This window comes from Ahaetulla prasina, chromosome 7, assembly GCF_028640845.1.
Source record: "Ahaetulla prasina isolate Xishuangbanna chromosome 7, ASM2864084v1, whole genome shotgun sequence".
Classification (NCBI taxonomy): Eukaryota; Metazoa; Chordata; class Lepidosauria; order Squamata; family Colubridae; genus Ahaetulla; species Ahaetulla prasina.
Window position 1 is genome coordinate 78,960,621 of NC_080545.1, and position 21,525 is coordinate 78,982,145.

Sequence of the window (21,525 nt, forward strand, 5' to 3'; positions counted from 1 at the left end):
AATATTAAATAATATATATATGTATAAGCATGAATTTAATACATAAAATGAATACAAATAAAGGGAACATTAGGTCAGGGATGGTAGGCATGCTGATGCTCTTATGCACACCCCTTACAGACCTCTTAGGAATGGGGTGAGGTCAACAGTAGAGAGTCTTAGGTTAAAGTTTTGGGGTTTTTGGGATGAGACCACAGAGTCTGGTAGTGCATTCTAGGCATTAACAACTCTGTTACTGAAATCATATTTTCTGCAATCAAGTTTGGAGTGGTTCACTTTAAGTTTGTATCTATTGTGTGCTCGTGTATTGTTGTGGTTGAAGCTGAAGTAGTCATTGACAGGAAGGACATTGTTTGGCCATCTTCTATTTAAGATAAGGCAAGAATTGTGCACACCATCTAAGAATCTTTTAAAACTTTCTTTTATTTTGAAAAGGGAAGAAAGGAAGAAAAAAAGATCTGCATATAATACTTCCTCTCTTTTCTCCTTCTTTATGTCATGGAAAGGCTGCTCTTCAAGTAGGAGGTCATGGAGAGAGGTTACATCAGTGTCGGGAAGTGACTCTACTAACGTATAAGCCCATCCCCATGCAAGTGGATGGTGAACCATGTCGGCTGGCTCCATCGCTTATCCGAATATCCCTTAGGAATCAGGCCAATATGGTGCAGAAAAGCAAGAGAAGAACATCCATGCCTTTGCTCAATGAGTAAGTTGGTTACATGTGCTTTTTGGTAGAGGCAAAACTTAAATGTGAGATGTCACAAACGTGAGGCGATGCTGCAATGGCAGTCAGGAATGAATTAAGGATGTAGCAACTATACTGAATCTGTATAACCTTGTATGGAGCAGGGCTTTGCTTTGCTGGCTGAGGAATTCTGGGAGTTGAAGTCCACAAGTCTTAAAGTTGCTAAGGTTGGAGACCCCTGGTATGGAGAATTTGAATGAGGCCCTTTCTTTTTCTCAAAGCTTGTCCCTCATTTGTCTCCATCTCCTGTAATGACTGCCATGCTCCATATTAAGTATCTTGCACCTTCTCTAAAGATAGAAGAGATCATGCAACAAAATTTTCAGAACTGACCTTGTAAAAATGAGTCTCTAATAACAATCATACTAGTCTCTTTCTTTTAATTTCCATTTCCATGATGTTCCTTCTTGGTCTGAATGAAAGCTTCCAGTTCTGCTTTAAGTCTCTTGAAATGGAATAGCATTTGTTCGTTGTGCACCCTGCTTTTGGGCTCAGCGTGCTAACTCATGTGTAAACCACAGATGTGAGGTCCTTGGCTATAAACTGTTGACATGGAGACATGATCACAACGTTCCAGTCTCTTGACTTAAAAGACAAAGGACTAATATGCACAACTGGATTGCTCCAATATGAGCATGAGCCACTAACTCTCTGAAAAACTGGAACATAAAATTTGACCCTTCATGCAGTACATCCCCAGCCTACTGGTAGGCAACTTATTACTATCTATGTATCCAAAATAGAATATTCTGACTTGGGCTATCACAAATGGTGCTCTCTGCTATGCCTGCTGCGCTTCATTGCACTCTACTGTAGTTGGCTATTGCAGCGGCTCCCAACCACTGGTGGGTTTTTCATTATGTTACTACCAGTTTGCCATGTACACTCACACTCTCTTCATGTGTGTGCGTGCCTAGTTCGTGCGTGTGCCTGCCTTCTGCACATGTGCCTAGCATTCTGTGCATGCGCTTTGTTCATGTGTGCACCTTCTGTGCCTTTACCCGGCCTCAAAAACATGCCTAAATAAGATGGCATAGAGCTGGGGTAGGCAGGCCTACCTACAATTTCCGCTACCAGTTTGGGTGAACCAGTCCGAAATGGCTGAATATCACTTTTGTCCCAACCTTTTGGGCACCAGGGACTGGTTCCTTGGAGAGAGGTTTTTCTGCGGACCAGAGGGGGCATGGTTTTGCATGCTACCCGCATCCCACAGATGGGACTTCGCTTGTTTGCGCAGCCTGGTTTCTGGCATGCTGTGGCCTGGTGCCAATTATGGACTGGGTGTTGGGGACACCTGGGCTACAGTGCACTGTTTTGGGACACCTTGTCCTTTCCTGGTCACTGCTTGTTGTCCTCATTGGCCTTTTTGTCCTTAGCTGGCACTGGTAGGCACTTAATCTTCTAAAGAGTTAGAAGATTTAAGAGAAGTTAGAAGTTAGAAGAGTTTCCTCTGATTAGAGGACCAATGAAATTGCATTTTCCCCCCAAATTTTTGTTATTATTTTTTTTTAACACAAAGAAAGCTTTAACGATTTTGAAATTTCGTATTATTTTGTCCCAGTAATGTATCCTCCAATTTACTCCAGTCCTGCTTGAAGTGACTTGAAAGTTTTTCAGATCTGTTTCTGTGTCTATTTATTTTGCCTCCAAACTACTGAAATATCAAAGCAAGGATAAAAAGCTTCAGATGGACAAGATTTAGCATCATTACACGACATTACTATTTTCATTTGCAGGTGCTTTTATGCGGCTTCAATCCAAAATGAATCTAACATCATGCCACAGTTTTCAGCTTTTAACCTTTTTTCTCCAGTATACAACCTTTTAAGGTGGTTCAGTAATAATAAGCTAGGAAGCTAGAAAATAAAACTGAATGATGAACACTCACTGTTACAAGAAAGTTTAGAAAAATAGTATTCTCTAATATGGCAAACATATAATATAGCAACTATGGCAAGGGTCATCACTAGTAAAGTAAATATATACTGTACTATAAGTCATGAGGTTCTTCAAACTGGAACGTTATAGATCAGGGGTGTCAAAATCAAGGACCGTCGGCCGGATCCGGCCCAAGGGTGCTTAGATCTGGAAACAGCAAAGGACTGACCCGTGTGCCTCGTGGGCTCCATTTTGTGGCAGAGGACTGCAGGATGTCGAGCTGGCCACTCCCACCCTGGCCATGCCCATTCAACCCCCTGAGTTCAAACACAACCCTGATGCGGCCCTCAATGAAATCGAGTTTGACACCCCTCTTCTAGAGATTGAGATTATAACTCTTTGGAATCTTAGAATTTGCATTCCAAGCACATTTGTCATGAGGAACGCTGCTTTATGGATTTTTAAAATTTTTATTAGGTCACATGGATGGAAGATCATATTTTCAAGAAACAACCTCTTCTGAAAATGCCTACACTCGGCCATGGGTTCCTCTGGTTAGGGTTAGGGAGAGACAGCTGGAAATCAAGTAAGAGGGCAAGAGGAGCCCCGTCTTGCTCCACATGCCCCAAAATAATAAGACCTCCCTGAAAATTAGGCCAAGCGCTTATTTCAGGGTTCAAAAAATATACGACAGGGTTTTATTTTTGGGGAAACACGGTAGGTCCGTGATGGCGAACCTATAACACGGGTGCCCAAAATGGCATGCGAACCATGTCGCCTGGCATGCGCAGCCTTGCCCATTTGTCTTTTGGGTTTCCGGCGCACATGCATGTGCGACAATCAGCTGTCCTTCGTGCTTGTCACAGCGCTGAAAACCAGCCTGTGCATCAGTGGTGGGTTTCAAAAATTTTTACTATCGGTTCTGTGGGCATGGCTTGGTGGGTGTAGCATGGCGTGGTGGGCATGACAGGGAAAGGATACTGTAAAATCTCCATTCCCACCCCACTCCAGGGGAAGGTTGCTGCAAAATCCCCATTTCCTCCCGATCAGCTGGGACTTGGGAGGCAGAGAAGAGATGGGGGCAGGGCCAGTCAGAATTTTTACTACCGGTTCTCCAAACTACTCAAAATTTCCACTACCGGTTCTCCAAACTACTCAAAATTTCCACTACCGGTTCTCCAGAACTGGTCAGAACCTGCTGAAACCCACCTCTGCTGTGCATGCGCGGCGGCCAGCTGATTGTCGGGTGCACATGCATGCTAGAACCCGGAAGTTTGGCTTTTCCAGAGCGCGACCATGATGAGCGTGCCTGTGTGCGACGTTTCCGCACAACGTGCTGAAAAGGTTTGCCGTCACTGATCTAGGTCATGGTTGTCCCAAAGGTGCTTTTTCAAAAGGCAACTGGGCTTTTTTTCCCTTGAAGACATTTAACTTCTCATCCAGTACTGAAGAAGCTTCTTGAATGAGAAGCAAAACATCTTCAAGGAAAAACAAAGCCCAGTTGCCTTTTGAAAAAGCACCTTTGGGATGATTATGTAGATGATAGAATTCATGTCATCTGAATAATTATATTACGACATATGTAATGACACTTTTCGTCCTAGTCCTTCCACAGATAGCCAAGCCAACAAGGAGAAAGGGTGAGAGAAAGTTAAGGTCTGGGGTAGAGGATCTAAGTAAAAACTATTTTCCTGGTTCAGGGAAAGAACTTGAACAACTTTTATTCTAAATCATTTCTACTACATTTTTCTGCTAGTTTTATGCATATATATCCTAATTCCAACTTCTTTGGCTGAGACGAAATGCTAATAAAGAAAACAAAAGAGAAGCATATTTGATTAAAAGAGACACAAGATTTTAAAATATTTATTTTATATGCATAAAAGAAAAAGAAAAGAGGAAAGAAAAGACTCCCAAATGCGTAAAACTTTCATATGCTAATGAAAGATAGTCTCACACATACATTTATGCCGTCTTATATAATTAGATTCACATTTAAGTCACTTTACTGAATGATAAAAATGGAAAATGATCCATATAAACTACTATTTGTAGTTCAAATGTCTAAAAGCTTCACAAAATATCTAGTCAAAAGAAGCATCTGTGCATAATTAAAAAGAATATGAGCATTTACAAGAACCAGTGGATCTGTCAGAACAAAAATAATATGTCAAATTCCTTTGTTCCAAAGGGAGCAATAATAGCATATTAACTAATAATGCATGTTGTATCTTCAACCATTAGCTTTCTCCAAAAAGGTGCAGAGACATTCATTGTCAATGAAATATGAGCTTGTGTAGTTACAATACCCTGTATTCTGTTCTGGGAAGTCTTGGGGGGGGGAGGAGGGGGGAAATGGGGGGGTGGGAAGGGGAAGACTATAAATTGATTGGTTGCCATTGTACAGGAATAAGGGTAGAATTAAACAAGTTGGAATGGGGTAAAGTCGGGACTGCTCAGTAACCACTCGGTAACCACAAAGGGAAAGGGTAAGGAAAGAGGAGTAAAGAAGGAAGAAAGTAGGTAGGTAGGTGGGTAGGTAGGAAAGAAGGGAGGGAGAAGAAAGGATAGGAGGAGAAGAAGGAGAAGATAGAGGGTTAGAAAGGATGGTAGTGAGAAGTGGGAAAGAGGTGGGGAAGTAGGAAAGTGAGGAGAAGGAAGGTGGGGAAAGTTGAAGAAGGATGAGAAGGGAAGAAAGGATTAAGGGAGGGAGTGGCGGTCGAGCAGCCCTGATTGAGTATAATTTGAGTATAGGATTGATTGTTGGATAAGTGATTGTATTGTACACTGGTCAAATTGTGGGAATTATTATGGAAAATAAAAAATTTTGCTCATAAAAAAAAAAGAAATATGAGCTTGTGTTGAAATAACTGTAACTTGAAAAGGGCTGTGAATTCTGGTAGTAAACAGTTATTATAATTATTGTGTGATATATTTGGTGAATGCCAAATATATATTTGGCATTCACTATGCAAAGTGAATGGCGAATGTAATTATTAATGGCAGATTATGTTTATGTTTATTTTATTACTAATTAACAGCATTGATATGCTGTTGGTTTTTGAAGACCCTTGGCTATTTACAGCATAATACAAAAATAAAACATAAGCTGAAATCAACCTCACGCCAATTAAATCTCAATCATTGAAAGCTCTGTGAAAGATTTTAATTTCAATTAATTGAATTGAATTAATTGAATTAATCAATCAATTAATTGATTGATTCATTTTATGCCATCAGGGATGCGTATAGATGTGTATATAAATACAGGGATGCGGTGGTTCAGGGGCTAGGATGTTGAGCTTGTCGATCAAAAGGTCGGCAGCTCAGCGGTTCGAATTCCTAGTGCTGCCGTGTAATGGGGTGAGCTCCTGTTACTTGTCCCAGCTTCTGCCTACCTAGCAGTTTCGAAAGCACGTAAAAATGCAAGTAGAAAAAATAGGGGCCACCTTTGGTGGGAAGGTAACAGCGTTCCGTGCGCCTTTGGCGTTTAGTCATGCCTGCCACATGACCATGGAGACGTCTTCGGACAGCACTGGCTCTTCGGCTTTAAAACGGAGATGAGCACCGCCCCCTAGAGTCGGCAAAGACTAGCATGTATGTGTGAGGGGAACCTTTACCTTTATGCCATCAAATGCCTGTCAAGTCCTAACAACCCAGCATGTTGGCTGGGGAACTGTTGGGAGTTGAAATCCACATATCTTAAATTAGGTTGAGAAATACTGGTCCAAAAGAATACTAAGATCAATGGTACTGAATACTGAAAATCATCTGAGGCAAAACAGTGCTTAAGGAGAGAACTTGAAACTTTTATAAGTAAATGAGACTTGATTCAATGAGTCTCCTAATAGGGGAGGCAGTGGTGGGTTTCAAAATTTTTTACTAGTGGTTCTGTGGGTGTGGCTTGGTGGGCGTGGCATGGCTTGGTGGGCATGGCTTGATGGGCGTGGCGTGGGCGTGGCAGATACTGTAAAATCTCCTCCCTCCCCCAGGGGAAGGTTACTGCAAAATCCCCATTTCCTCCTGATCAGCTGGGACTCAGGAAGCAGAGAAGAGATGGGGGCGGGGTCAGTCAGAGGTGATATTTACCGGTTCTCCGAACTACTCAAAATTTCCACTACCAGTTCTCCAGAACTGGTCAGAATCTGATGAAACCCACCTCTGAGGGGAGGCCATGTATTAATTGGCATATCAAAATAAGTCAGAGTATTGAACAAGGAATGGAGAATTATCAGCCAGTTTAACTTAAAGCCTAATATTTATGTGTAAATGATTAATGACTTGGGCTGAACATTTAGCTTCTTTCCCTAGGTCAGAATGCAAGTTTTAAAAAAGGGACTCCAAGAAGAGTATGAATTTTCAAATACGTAACCTAGAATATTTGGTTTAAATATTTTCTTTGTGCAAACTGTCTTCCAAATTCATCTGCAAAATCTTTGTTGGAAGATATGAAAAAAAGGCATGTGAAACTTGCTAAAACTAAAGCAAATTAGTTTGCCCTTTAAACGTAAATTTAAAGACATTTGCAAATCCTTGAAGTCCTTCAGCCTATGGTGTTTCACACCTAAGTATTTTCAGACAGGATTCCTGCTTGCACTGCTAATTAAGTTGCATTGTGCAGCCATCCTATCTACAGTGGTCTTCTACAAGGGATTCTTTTTTTTTTCTGGAAAGAAAAAGGTAGAGGAAGTATGGATGCTTATTAGATATAAATTAGATTTATTAGATCCTTCTGAATACAGAAGGATATTTAGAAGAAATATCCTTCTGGCTTCAGTTCCAAGTAAGGAACAAAGACACTGGAAGCATGGAGACTGCTTGGAAAGATGGTTTTAATGGTGGACAGGATCACATGCTGTGAAGATCTTGGGTGAAGGGGAAAAAAAGGGCAGAGATGCTGAGGGTGCCTGAGTTTTATACCCTTTCTGAGCTTTTGAATTTGAGCTTTATTTCTGATTGGTTGTCAGACTCTCATGGGGCCATGCAGGGGCAACTCTGTAGGCTGTCCTGAGTCCTAGGCTTGGTTGAGCCTTGCTGGGTGAAGATGTAATGAAAGGGCTTTGGGGAATTCCTATTATGGCTGTGTCTGAAGGAGATAGATCTTTGTTATGTAGAATAGACTGACCCAGGCCTTTATTGGCCCATTGACAAAGGTGGGGGGCCTCTGAGTTTCTGCCTCCCTTTTAGGGAAAATATATAATTTATGGCAAATCTAGACAGCGTACTAAAAAGCAGAGACATTACCCTGCCAACAAAAGTGCGCATAGTCAAGGCTATGGTTTTCCCAGTTGCAATGTATGGCTGTGAAGGTTGGACCATAAGAAAGGCTGAACACCAAAGAATTGAGGCCTTTGAATTATGGTGCTGGAGAAGGCTCCTTTGAGTCCCTTGGACTGCAAGGCAAACAAACAAGTCAGTTCTAGAGGAGATCAACCCTGACTGCTCTTTAGAAGGCCAGATCCTGAAGATGAAACTGAAATACTTTGGCCACCTAATGAGAAGGAAGGACTCACTGGAGAAGAGTCTAATGCTGGGAAAGATTGAGGGCAAAAGAAGAAGGGGACAACAGAGAACGAGGTGGCTGGATGGAGTCACTGAAGCAGTAGGCATGAGTCTAAATGGACTCCAGAGGATGGTAGAGGACAGGAAGGCCTGGAGGAACGTTGTCCATGGGATCGCTATGGGTTGGACGACTTTGCAACTAACAACAACAACAACAATTCTGCCCTTTTAATACTTCCTAAAACATCTCATTTTCCTAGGAGAGGAGTGGGTGCTAACTTCCTGCACTTATAAATAGAGGGCAACATTGTTTGGACCTCCATAAAATTCCATAAATTGGGAAAATTAATTGCATTTAAAAGCCTTGATTTTCTGAAGAAAAGAACTAAACGAATTATACAATTAGGGAAGCCAGGGTTTCTCTCTTTTAATAAACCACATGCAATTTGAGAACTGCAGTTAACAAAGATATCCGTACAAACTCTGAATTCATTCACAAGAATGTGTGCATATTAATAAGCAATTTTTGCAAAGATAATTTTGCCATTCCAGAAAAAAAGATTTAAGTGCCACCAATCTCTATGTTTGCACCCACACAGGGAAGAAAAAAAAATATTTGTTTATGGTTTTTATCTTTTGTGTCCCTTTATGTTCTGCATCGGATTGAATTAATCCAGCAAATGAATGAGGTGCCGTTCCCTTCCAGCTATTTCTATGAGGGGGGAAAAAATGTGGTGATAAATGAAATAAATGAAAATTGGCTTTGTAGTGACAATACTGCAATTTTGCCGGACTGGAGATACAAATCTGATACATAATCGGAATGTCACTTTGAAGAGAAAAGTGCTATATTATCAGCATCCAGCTTCACAAAAAGACATTTTGCTGATCAAAAGACAACCTCCTGTTTCATGCACCAGCTCTGAGGCGATCTGAGATTGGCAATAGCCTCCTGTGACCCCGTGAAGAGAACATACTGGAAGGACCGTTGCTCAGGCCAAGGCCCAATTATTTCCTCAAACGGTCTTTTGGAGGTTTGCAAGTGGGAGGCAGAAAGGTACAGGTAGTCCTCAACTTACAACAGTCCGTTTAGTGACCAAAGTTACAACACCACTGAAAAAAGTGACTTATGACCATTTTTCACAGTTAGGACCATTGCAGTTTCCCTGCTGGAATGTATTTGAATGAAATACTTAAAGGGGGAACAACACTCATTAACAGCACAAAATTGTTGTTGTTAGTTGCGAAGTTGTGTCCGACCCATCGTGACCCCATGGACAATGTTCCTCCAGGCCTTCCTGTCCTCTACCATCCTCTGGAGTCCATTTAAGATCACGCCGACTGCTTCAGTGACTCCATCCAGCCACCTCGTTCTCTGTCATCCCCTTCTTCTTTTACCCTCAATCCAGGGGTGAAATCCAGCAGGTTCTGGGGAACCTGAAATTTCGAGCAGTTTGGAGAACTGCTAGCGAAAACTTTGAGTAGTTTGGAGAACCGGCAAGTACCAGCTCTGGCTGGCCCCAGAGTGAGAATGGAGATTTTGCAGTATCCTTCCCCTGGAGTGGGGTGGGAATGGAGATTTTGCAATATCCTTCCCCCCAGGAGTGGAGACGGAATGGGAATTTTGCAGTATCCTTCCCCTGGAGTGGGGTGGGAATGGAGATTTTGCAATATCCTTCCCCCAGGAGTGGGGGGGATGGAGATTTTGCAGTATCTTTCCCCTATGATGCCCACCAAGCCATGCCCACCAAGCCATGCCCACCAAGCCATGCCCACCAAGCCACACCACGCTCACAAGCCATGCCCACAGAACCGATAGTAAAAAAATTTGAATTTCACCGCTGCCTCAATCTTTCTAGGCTCTTCTCCAGTGAATTTTGAAGGTCTAGTAACAGTTGCTCATTCCTGCTGTGGCCAAGTGATCACATTTTGGGCCCTTGGCAACAATTCACCTTTATGGCTTTTGTAGCATCCTATGGTCATCTGACTGTGATTTTTTTATTTTTTTGCTGGTTTCCAGCAATTACTTCTGGTAAAAACAATGCTTTACAACCCGTGCAAAAAAGGCCATGAAATCATGTGCAGCTACTTGGCGTTCTACTTAATGACTGCAAAGACTTAGAACTGTAATTCTGGACTCAACGAAAGGCATTAATTGAAGAATGTGTATTCCATACTAGACTTTATCTTTTCAATAAATCCTGTCATAAAAATACATACATTTTCAGAACCTTCAAATTGGTCTAAGAAAGTTCAATAGATATTTTAAGGACAATGCAGTTCTATAGACTTGCTTTAAAAAAAATGAAATGGACTTAAAAATAATATAAAAGAGATGAGTTCTTTTCTTTTGTGCAGTCTTGGCAGGGTTCCCCAAGACTCTTGCAGTTTGTTTTAAAGGCTGCTTTGTCACCCTATTTATGTGACATACCAGAGGAAGAGGAGCCTCAATATATTATATGAAGAGTGCCGATGTTGCATACCCCTGCAAGCCGGTGATGAGATAGCTGCATATTTGTAGCTTCGTTTGAAATTGTATCACCTGCTTTCTTTAAACGAATGACATCTTCCACCTGATTCCACTGGGACCTTGTTTGACCTTTGTGCAGGAAAACACATTTTGGATTTACCTCCCCTCAAAAAAACTGCTGCAAAATCCAAAACTGTGAGTCATAATGACAAGGCCACTGGACTGATAACAATAAAATGAAGTGAAAGGAATGCTTGAGAGCAGTGGTGAAATCCATTTTTTTTAAATTACCGGTTCTGTGGGCCCGGCTTGGTGGGCGTGGCAGGGGAAGGATAGTGCAAAACCCCCATTCCCTCCCCACTCCTGGGGGAAGGATACTGCAAAACCCCCATTCCCACCCCACTCTGGGACTAGCCAGAGGTGGTATTTGCTGGTTCTCCAAACTATTCAAAATTTCTGCTGCTGCTTCTCTGAGCTCCTCAAAATTTCCGCTACCAGTTCTCCAGAACCTGTCAAAATCTGCTGGATTTCACCCCTGCTTGAGACACAAATGAGGAAGTGGAGAATCCATTTATACCGAGATGGTAGAAGCTATTTGCTGTTACTAAAATAAACTATAAATGCAATGCCTTTTCAAAACTCTGCCTGGGTTCAAAATGTGTACAGCAGTCCCCCCATCATCTTGTACCTATATTTCCCCTCTCTCATCCTCTAAAGTCAATAAGCGGGGACTTTGCATTACACGTTGAAGGATTATTGTTGTAGTGGTGATTGAAAAAGACCAACATGTCCGAATACCAGTACATTTGAAATACTGAGTCATACCTTGGGTGATACCTGGAGCAATTGCTCTGATAGCATCTACCTTTCTCTGTCAGAGCCCTTCATCTCTTGCCATTTCCAAGATTATATCATGCTACAAGAATTGCTTATCTTTAGCCCTTGTGCTGCCACTGCCTCATGCTATGGTACCAGCACCATTTCCTTTCATTGTGCTTGCTGGTATCTATCACTCGCTTTGAGTTCGCTGCCCTAGAACTTAATACACATCTCCATTGAGCTTGTATGTAATGGCTTTGCTTTTGTTTTGTTAAATGTTGTCTGTCTTTCTCTCTTTCTCTCTGTCTGTCTGGGCTTTTTCTTGTTTGTCCATCCTGTTGTGCTGTTCCTGCTGTGGCTACTCATTTCCTGCTGCCTATAGCATCCAAAAAGTGCCACCTGTTGACCTGAGGAGAGTTTCGGCTCCCCCTGATTCTTTCACCATGTGAGTATTTGTCTTTCCCTTCCCTATTTTTAAGTATCACCACCCCTTTCTTTCAGGCTCCACCTTCTCCTTCTCTGCATGATTTCTGTAGCATGAATCCTGTAGGTCATCTGGAAATGCTTTTGCCAAAGCTGGCATTTCCAGCAATGCAATGTGCCCACCAGTTCCTGAAACTGATACTGAACAAAAGTTACTTTTACTAGTGTTGTTTGTTGAGAACTCTGAGCTCCTGAGTAATCGCAAGAAGGTTCATAGTCTAATTGTGTAAGGGTCACACCTGAAGTGAAATTCCTTGAATGTTAGTGGAGGGTGAAAATGTTCCAGTTTCTTTGGCCTTTTGTAGTTGTTTTTAGGGATGCGGTGTCTCAGTGGCTAAGATGCTGAGTTTGTTGATTGAAAGGTCGGCAGTTCAGTGGTTTGAATCCCTAGTGCTGCCTAATGGGGTGAGCTCCCATTACTTGTCCCAGCTTCTGCCAACCTAGCAGTTCGAAAGCACGTAAAAAATGCAAATAGAAAAATAGGGACCACCTTTAATGGGAAGTTAACAGCGTTCCGTGTGCCTTTGCCATTTAGTCATGCCGGCCACAGGACCACGGAGACACCTTCAGACAGCGCTGGTCTTCGGCTTTGAAATGGAGATGAGCACCGCCCCTAGAGTCGGCAAAGACTAGCATGTATGTGTGAGGGGAACCTTTACCTTTATGCCATCAAATGCCTGTCAAGTCCTAACAACCCAGCATGTTGGCTGGGGAACTGTTGGGAGTTGAAATCCACATATCTTAAATTAGGTTGAGAAATACTGGTCCAAAAGAATACTAAGATCAATGGTACTGAATACTGAAAATCATCTGAGGCAAAACAGTGCTTAAGGAGAGAACTTGAAACTTTTATAAGTAAATGAGACTTGATTCAATGAGTCTCCTAATAGGGGAGGCAGTGGTGGGTTTCAAAATTTTTTACTACTGGTTCTGTGGGTGTGGCTTGGTGGGCGTGGCATGGCTTGGTGGGCGTGGCTTGATGGGCATGGCTTGGTGGGCGTGGCAGGGGAAGGATACTGTAAAATCTCCTCCCTCCCCCAGGGGAAGGTTACTGCAAAATCCCCATTTCCTCCTGATCAGCTGGGACTCAGGAAGCAGAGAAGAGATGGGGGCGGGGTCAGTCAGAGGTGATATTTACCGGTTCTCCGAACTACTCAAAATTTCCACTACCAGTTCTCCAGAACTGGTCAGAATCTGATGAAACCCACCTCTGAGGGGAGGCCATGTATTAATTGGCATATCAAAATAAGTCAGAGTATTGAACAAGGAATGGAGAATTATCAGCCAGTTTAACTTAAAGCCTAATATTTATGTGTAAATGATTAATGACTTGGGCTGAACATTTAGCTTCTTTCCCTAGGTCAGAATGCAAGTTTTAAAAAAGGGACTCCAAGAAGAGTATGAATTTTCAAATACGTAACCTAGAATATTTGGTTTAAATATTTTCTTTGTGCAAACTGTCTTCCAAATTCATCTGTAAAATCTTTGTTGTAAGATATGAAAAAAAGGCATGTGAAACTTGCTAAAACTAAAGCAAATTAGTTTGCCCTTTAAACGTAAATTTAAAGACATTTGCAAATCCTTGAAGTCCTTCAGCCTATGGTGTTTCACACCTAAGTATTTTCAGACAGGATTCCTGCTTGCACTGCTAATTAAGTTGCATTGTGCAGCCATCCTATCTACAGTGGTCTTCTACAAGGGATTCTTTTTTTTTTTCTGGAAAGAAAAAGGTAGAGGAAGTATGGATGCTTATTAGATATAAATTAGATTTATTAGATCCTTCTGAATCCAGAAGGATATTTAGAAGAAATATCCTTCTGGATTCAGTTCCAAGTAAGGAAGAAAGACACTGGAAGCATGGAGACTGCTTGGAAAGATGGTTTTAATGGTGGACAGGATCACATGCTGTGAAGATCTTGGGTGAAGGGGAAAAAAAGGGCAGAGATGCTGAGGGTGCCTGAGTTTTATACCCTTTCTGAGCTTTTGAATTTGAGCTTTATTTCTGATTGGTTGTCAGACTCTCATGGGGCCATGCAGGGGCAACTCTGTAGGCTGTCCTGAGTCCTAGGCTTGGTTGAGCCTTGCTGGGTGAAGATGTAATGAAAGGGCTTTGGGGAATTCCTATTATGGCTGTGTCTGAAGGAGATAGATCTTTGTTATGTAGAATAGACTGACCCAGGCCTTTATTGGCCCATTGACAAAGGTGGGGGGCCTCTGAGTTTCTGCCTCCCTTTTAGGGAAAATATATAATTTATGGCAAATCTAGACAGCGTACTAAAAAGCAGAGACATTACCCTGCCAACAAAAGTGCGCATAGTCAAGGCTATGGTTTTCCCAGTTGCAATGTATGGCTGTGAAGGTTGGACCATAAGAAAGGCTGAACACCAAAGAATTGAGGCCTTTGAATTATGGTGCTGGAGAAGGCTCCTTCGAGTCCCTTGGACTGCAAGGCAAACAAACAAGTCAGTTCTAGAGGAGATCAACCCTGACTGCTCTTTAGAAGGCCAGATCCTGAAGATGAAACTGAAATACTTTGGCCACCTAATGAGAAGGAAGGACTCACTGGAGAAGAGTCTAATGCTGGGAAAGATTGAGGGCAAAAGAAGAAGGGGACAACAGAGAACGAGGTGGCTGGATGGAGTCACTGAAGCAGTAGGCATGAGTCTAAATGGACTCCAGAGGATGGTAGAGGACAGGAAGGCCTGGAGGAACGTTGTCCATGGGATCGCTATGGGTTGGACGACTTTGCAACTAACAACAACAATTCTGCCCTTTTAATACTTCCTAAAACATCTCATTTTCCTAGGAGAGGAGTGGGTGCTAACTTCCTGCACTTATAAATAGAGGGCAACATTGTTTGGACCTCCATAAAATTCCATAAATTGGGAAAATTAATTGCATTTAAAAGCCTTGATTTTCTGAAGAAAAGAACTAAACGAATTATACAATTAGGGAAGCCAGGGTTTCTCTCTTTTAATAAACCACATGCAATTTGAGAACTGCAGTTAACAAAGATATCCGTACAAACTCTGAATTCATTCACAAGAATGTGTGCATATTAATAAGCAATTTTTGCAAAGATAATTTTGCCATTCCAGAAAAAAAGATTTAAGTGCCACCAATCTCTATGTTTGCACCCACACAGGGAAGAAAAAAATATATTTGTTTATGGCTTTTATCTTTTGTGTCCCTTTATGTTCTGCATCGGATTGAATTAATCCAGCAAATGAATGAGGTGCCGTTCCCTTCCAGCTATTTCTATGAGGGGGAAAAAAATGTGGTGATAAATGAAATAAATGAAAATTGGCTTTGTAGTGACAATACTGCAATTTTGCCGGACTGGAGATACAAATCTGATACATAATCGGAATGTCACTTTGAAGAGAAAAGTGCTATATTATCAGCATCCAGCTTCACAAAAAGACATTTTGCTGATCAAAAGACAACCTCCTGTTTCATGCACCAGCTCTGAGGCGATCTGAGATTGGCAATAGCCTCCTGTGACCCCGTGAAGAGAACATACTGGAAGGACCGTTGCTCAGGCCAAGGCCCAATTATTTCCTCAAACGGTCTTTTGGAGGTTTGCAAGTGGGAGGCAGAAAGGTACAGGTAGTCCTCAACTTACAACAGTCCGTTTAGTGACCAAAGTTACAACACCACTGAAAAAAGTGACTTATGACCATTTTTCACAGTTAGGACCATTGCAGTTTCCCTGCTGGAATGTATTTGAATGAAATACTTAAAGGGGGAACAACACTCATTAACAGCACAAAATTGTTGTTGTTAGTTGCGAAGTTGTGTCCGACCCATCGTGACCCCATGGACAATGTTCCTCCAGGCCTTCCTGTCCTCTACCATCCTCTGGAGTCCATTTAAGATCACGCCGACTGCTTCAGTGACTCCATCCAGCCACCTCGTTCTCTGTCATCCCCTTCTTCTTTTACCCTCAATCCAGGGTGAAATCCAGCAGGTTCTGGGAACCTGAAATTTTGGCAGTTTGGAGAACTGCTAGCGAAAACTTTGAGTAGTTTGGAGAACCGGCAAGTACCAGCTCTGGCTGGCCCCAGAGTGAGAATGGAGATTTTGCAGTATCCTTCCCCTGGAGTGGGGGGAATGGAGATTTTGCAATATCCTTCCCCCCAGGAGTGGAGACGGAATGGGAATTTTGCAGTATCCTTCCCCTGGAGTGGGGTGGGAATGGAGATTTTGCAATATCCTTCCCCCAGGAGTGGGGGGGATGGAGATTTTGCAGTATCTTTCCCCTATGATGCCCACCAAGCCATGCCCACCAAGCCATGCCCACCAAGCCATGCCCACCAAGCCACACCACGCTCACAAGCCATGCCCACAGAACCGATAGTAAAAAAATTTGAATTTCACCGCTGCCTCAATCTTTCTAGGCTCTTCTCCAGTGAATTTTGAAGGTCTAGTAACAGTTGCTCATTCCTGCTGTGGCCAAGTGATCACATTTTGGGCCCTTGGCAACAATTCACCTTTATGGCTTTTGTAGCATCCTATGGTCATCTGACTGTGATTTTTTTATTTTTTTGCTGGTTTCCAGCAATTACTTCTGGTAAAAACAATGCTTTACAACCCGTGCAAAAAAGGCCATGAAATCATGTGCAGCTACTTGGCGTTCTACTTAATGACTGCAAAGACTTAGAACTGTAATTCTGGACTCAACGAAAGGCATTAATTGAAGACTGTGTATTCCATATTAGACTTTATCTTTTCAATAAATCCTGTCATAAAAATACATACATTTTCAGAACCTTCAAATTGGTCTAAGAAAGTTCAATAGATATTTTAAGTACAATGCAGTTCTATAGACTTGCTTTAAAAAAAATGAAATGGACTTAAAAATAATATAAAAGAGATGAGTTCTTTTCTTTTGTGCAGTCTTGGCAGGGTTCCCCAAGACTCTTGCAGTTTGTTTTAAAGGCTGCTTTGTCACCCTATTTATGTGACATACCAGAGGAAGAGGAGCCTCACTATATTATATGAAGAGTGCCGATGTTGCATACCCCTGCAAGCCGGTGATGAGATAGCTGCATATTTGTAGCTTCGTTTGAAATTGTATCACCTGCTTTCTTTAAACGAATGACATCTTCCACCTGATTCCACTGGGACCTTGTTTGACCTTTGTGCAGGAAAACACATTTTGGATTTACCTCCCCTCAAAAAAACTTGGTTCTCCCCTGCTGCAAAATCCAAAACTGTGAGTCATAATGACAAGGCCACTGGACTGATAACAATAAAATGAAGTGAAAGGAATGCTTGAGAGCAGTGGTGAAATCCATTTTTTTAAAATTACCGGTTCTGTGGGCCCGGCTTGGTGGGCATGGCAGGGGAAGGATAGTGCAAAACCCCCATTCCCTCCCCACTCCTGGGGGAAGGATACTGCAAAACCCCCATTCCCACCCCACTCTGGGACTAGCCAGAGGTGGTATTTGCTGGTTCTCCAAACTATTCAAAATTTCTGCTGCTGCTTCTCTGAGCTCCTCAAAATTTCCGCTACCAGTTCTCCAGAACCTGTCAAAATCTGCTGGATTTCACCCCTGCTTGAGACACAAATGAGGAAGTGGAGAATCCATTTATACCGAGATGGTAGAAGCTATTTGCTGTTAGTAAAATAAACTATAAATGCAATACCTTTTCAAAACTCTGCCTGGGTTCAAAATGTGTACAGCAGTCCCCCCATCATCTTGTACCTATATTTCCCCTCTCTCGTCCTCTAAAGTCAATAAGTGGGGACTTTGCATTACACGTTGAAGGATTATTGTTGTAGTGGTGATTGAAAAAGACCAACATGTCCGAATACCAATATATTTGAAATACTGAGTCATACCTTGGGTGATACCTGGAGCAATTGCTCTGATAGCATCTACCTTTCTCTGTCAGAGCCCTTCATCTCTTGCCATTTCCAAGATTATATCATGCTACAAGAATTGCTTATCTTTAGCCCTTGTGCTGCCACTGCTTCATGCTATGGTACCAGCACCATTTCCTTTCATTGTGCTTGCTGGTATCTATCACTCGCTTTGAGTTCGCTGCCCTAGAACTTAATACACATCTCCATTGAGCTTGTATGTAATGGCTTTGCTTTTGTTTTGTTAAATGTTGTCTGTCTTTCTCTCTTTCTCTCTGTCTGTCTGTCTGGGCTTTTTCTTGTTTGTCCATCCTGTTGTGCTGTTCCTGCTGTGGCTACTCATTTCCTGCTGCCTATAGCATCCAAAAAGTGCCACCCGTTGACCTGAGGAGAGTTTCGGCTCCCCCTGATTCTTTCACCATGTGAGTATTTGTCTTTCCCTTCCCTATTTTTAAGTATCACCACCCCTTTCTTTCAGGCTCCACCTTCTCCTTCTCTGCATGATTTCTGTAGCATGAATCCTGTAGGTCATCTGGAAATGCTTTTGCCAAAGCTGGCATTTCCAGCAATGCAATGTGCCCACCAGTTCCTGAAACTGATACTGAACAAAAGTTACTTTTACTAGTATTGTTTGTTGAAAACTCTGAGCTCCTGAGTAATCGCAAGAAGGTTCATAGTCTAATTGTGTAAGGGTCACACCTGAAGTGAAATTCCTTGAATGTTAGTGGAGGGTGAAAATGTTCCAGTTTCTTTGGCCTTTTGTAGTTGTTTTTAGGGATGCGGTGTCTCAGTGGCTAAGATGCTGAGTTTGTCGATTGAAAGGTCGGCAGTTCAGTGGTTTGAATCCCTAGTGCTGCCTAATGGGGTGAGCTCCCATTACTTGTCCCAGCTTCTGCCAACCTAGCAGTTCGAAAGCACGTAAAAAATGCAAATAGAAAAATAGGGACCACCTTTGATGGGAAGTTAACAGCGTTCCGTGTGCCTTTGCCATTTAGTCATGCCGGCCACAGGACCACGGAGACATCTTCAGACAGCGCTGATCTTCGGCTTTGAAATGGAGATGAGCACTTCCCCCTAGAGTAAGGAACGACTAGCACCTTTACCTCCTTTTTAGTAACCTGATATAATACAAGCTTGCAGACAGGGTAATTCAATTGAAAGTAGTTACAGCCTGCCTTTTTTCTTCTTCTTCTTCTTCTGTTACCTGAGAAGGAAGGCCCTTGATGAATAACCAGCCGCTGCTTCCAAAGACAATTCATACAGACTGAAGCATAACTAAACATTACTCTTTCTCAAGTTCCTGAGAGAGAACTGTTGTCAAAAAAGCAACAGTCGAGCACTTTTCTTTTCAAGGAGAAGATTTGTTGGTGTATTTACACATTCCACTTTTCCTTCACAGGGTTCAGAACCCTGTGCATGACACCTATTTTCCTTGAAATGCCTGTTTCCCACATAGCCTTTAATAAACAAAATTCCCATTCCCATTGGAATTGGCGCTATTTCCTCTTTGCTAAATGGAAATGCACTTCATCTATTCTTGGGATGGCAGAAAAGTAGCCTGGTGTGAAGTTTGCTGTACTCATTTCCAGTCCCTCCTCATCCTTCTGTTTCAAGGGACTGCAGTCATCTGACTTTCTTGCAACATAAAGTGTGACAAAGCATAGCAGATTTTAAACTCCTTGGGGCTGCCCTTGGATAGTGTTAGAATAAGAGGGAAAACACCAGGCTATGGTTGAAGTAAAATGCCCTCAACCGATGAATGAGAATGAAAAAAAAAAAGTTGCAGGGATAGTGCAGAAAAAAAGATGTTTTCAGGGCATGTTCTTTCCATCTCATAAGCTATTCAGAGCAGAAATTGCTCAGAGGAAAGAATTATGACATATTTTACAAGGCACGGTGTCTGCTGATTCTGTTACATCGGTATGTCAATCAATCAATGCAACCTAAAAATTATAGCTTTTTTTGAAAAAGTTTTTTTATTTTTTCTCATAGACATATCTTAACTGCACAGTTTCTTATCTAACATATATATTTTCCTTTAGCTTTCATACTAATACAACCTTCATCCTAAACAATTTAAGTATATTTGGGGTTGCTCTTCTACCATTTCATCTCCCTTGTTTTACAACAATCCTTCTTCTCCTTCCCCTCTCTTTCCTTTCCCTCCCTTCTTCCCTCCCTTCTTCTACTTTCTTTTTTCCTCCTCTTCTTCTCTTTCTCTACTTCCCCTTAGAAGGGAGGAAGAAGGGAGGCGTGGGGGAAAGGAAGGGGAAAAATTACAGCTCTTGAAGCACAGAGTTGGTGGTGGAGTCCATGAATACTGTGCTTATTCTTTCCTGAAAAGCCCTAAAAAGATGCTATGAACTGAGACCACAATTGTACCAACTGAGTTTCATCCCACATTGTGTAAATCATCCCAGAGTGTCCTTCTGGCTTCTTTATGGACAACACAAACAGCTACAACCCAACTACTGTAGTAGGTAGGTAGGTAGGTAGGTAGGTAGGTAGGTAGGTAGGTAGGTAGATAGATAGATAGATAGATAGATAGATAGATAGATAGCGAGAGATAGAGAGAGAGAAAGGGAGAGAGAGGGAGAGAGAGGGGGAGAGAGAAAGAGAGATGGAGGGATGGAGGGATGGATGGATGGATGGAGAGAGGGAGAGGGAGGGAAGGAAGGGGAGGGAGGGAAGGGGCAGAGAGAGAGGGGGAGGGAGGAAGAGAGACAGAGAGGGAGAAGGCAGAGAGAGAGAGGGATGGATGGAGGGAGTGAGGGGGCAGAGAGAGAGAGAGAGAGAGACAGAGAGAGAGAGGTGGCGCAGTGGTTAGAGTGCAGTACTGCAGGCTACTTCAGCTGACTGCTAGCTGTAGTTCAGCAGATCAAATCTCACTTGCTCAAGGTTGACTCAGCCTTCCATCCTTCTGAGGTAGGTAAAATGAGGGCCCAGATTGTTGGGGGCAATATGGTGACTCTGTAAACTGCTTAGAGGGTGCTGTAAAATCACTATGAAGCAGTATATAAGTCTAAGTGCTATTGCTGTTGCTATCTTGGTTTAAGCCAGAACCTTATTAGTGCATAACTTCAACTAGTGCAAAGTTCATGCTCTGAATACATGTGGATATTGGGAAGAAGCATCATGTGACATGTCTGATGTGGGCCAAGCTGTTTAGCTGAACCCTGTTTACATGCTTAGTTAAATACTTTTAAGAATGCCTACATAGAGCATGTATGGCAGATGCATGTTGCTTAATAAGAAATCAAATTCTAGAATGAATTTAAAGTAAACATTTCTAAAATCCCAATTCATTTTAGATATTGGATCAATGTATAAAGACAGTAGTAGGTTTTAGAAAATGGTTTAAATTATTCTATATCCCAAATCTGAGATCAATTAACCAAATTGCTTCACAACAACCAGCCGTTAGCATGCCTAATAGATTAAAGTACAAACTCCAAAAACATTATGATTTAGGGTGCTACTCACTGTGATATTCTGATGCTCAGAGTCACTTGATGGGCAGCGACAGTGAAAGTTGTTTAAGGATTCTTGACATCATTAATTGTTGTTTTCTCCCCGCCCCCTCCACCCAAAGACTATGCTAAAGATACTGCAATGCTTCAAAAACATGCTTTGTATAAAAACATTTGCTAACTGCATGCTTAGAAAAATGTAAATACTGCATTCATCAACATTTCTCTGCTATAAATCAGCTCACAATTACAGGCTTTTTCTTTGCTTAGGAAAAAATAATAATTTATA

General features: G+C 42.1%; 1 protein-coding gene across 1 annotated transcript in view; it reads left to right on the top strand.

Moving 5' to 3' along the window:
- The window catches only part of DGKI (diacylglycerol kinase iota), a 265,587-nt gene that overhangs the window by 130,939 nt on the left and 113,123 nt on the right, over positions 1-21,525 (top strand). The window contains exons 20-21 of the mRNA XM_058190874.1: positions 507-706; positions 18,126-18,188. Coding sequence (XP_058046857.1) covers positions 507-706; positions 18,126-18,188 — 263 coding nt within the window. The remainder of the gene's footprint in view (positions 1-506; positions 707-18,125; positions 18,189-21,525) is intronic.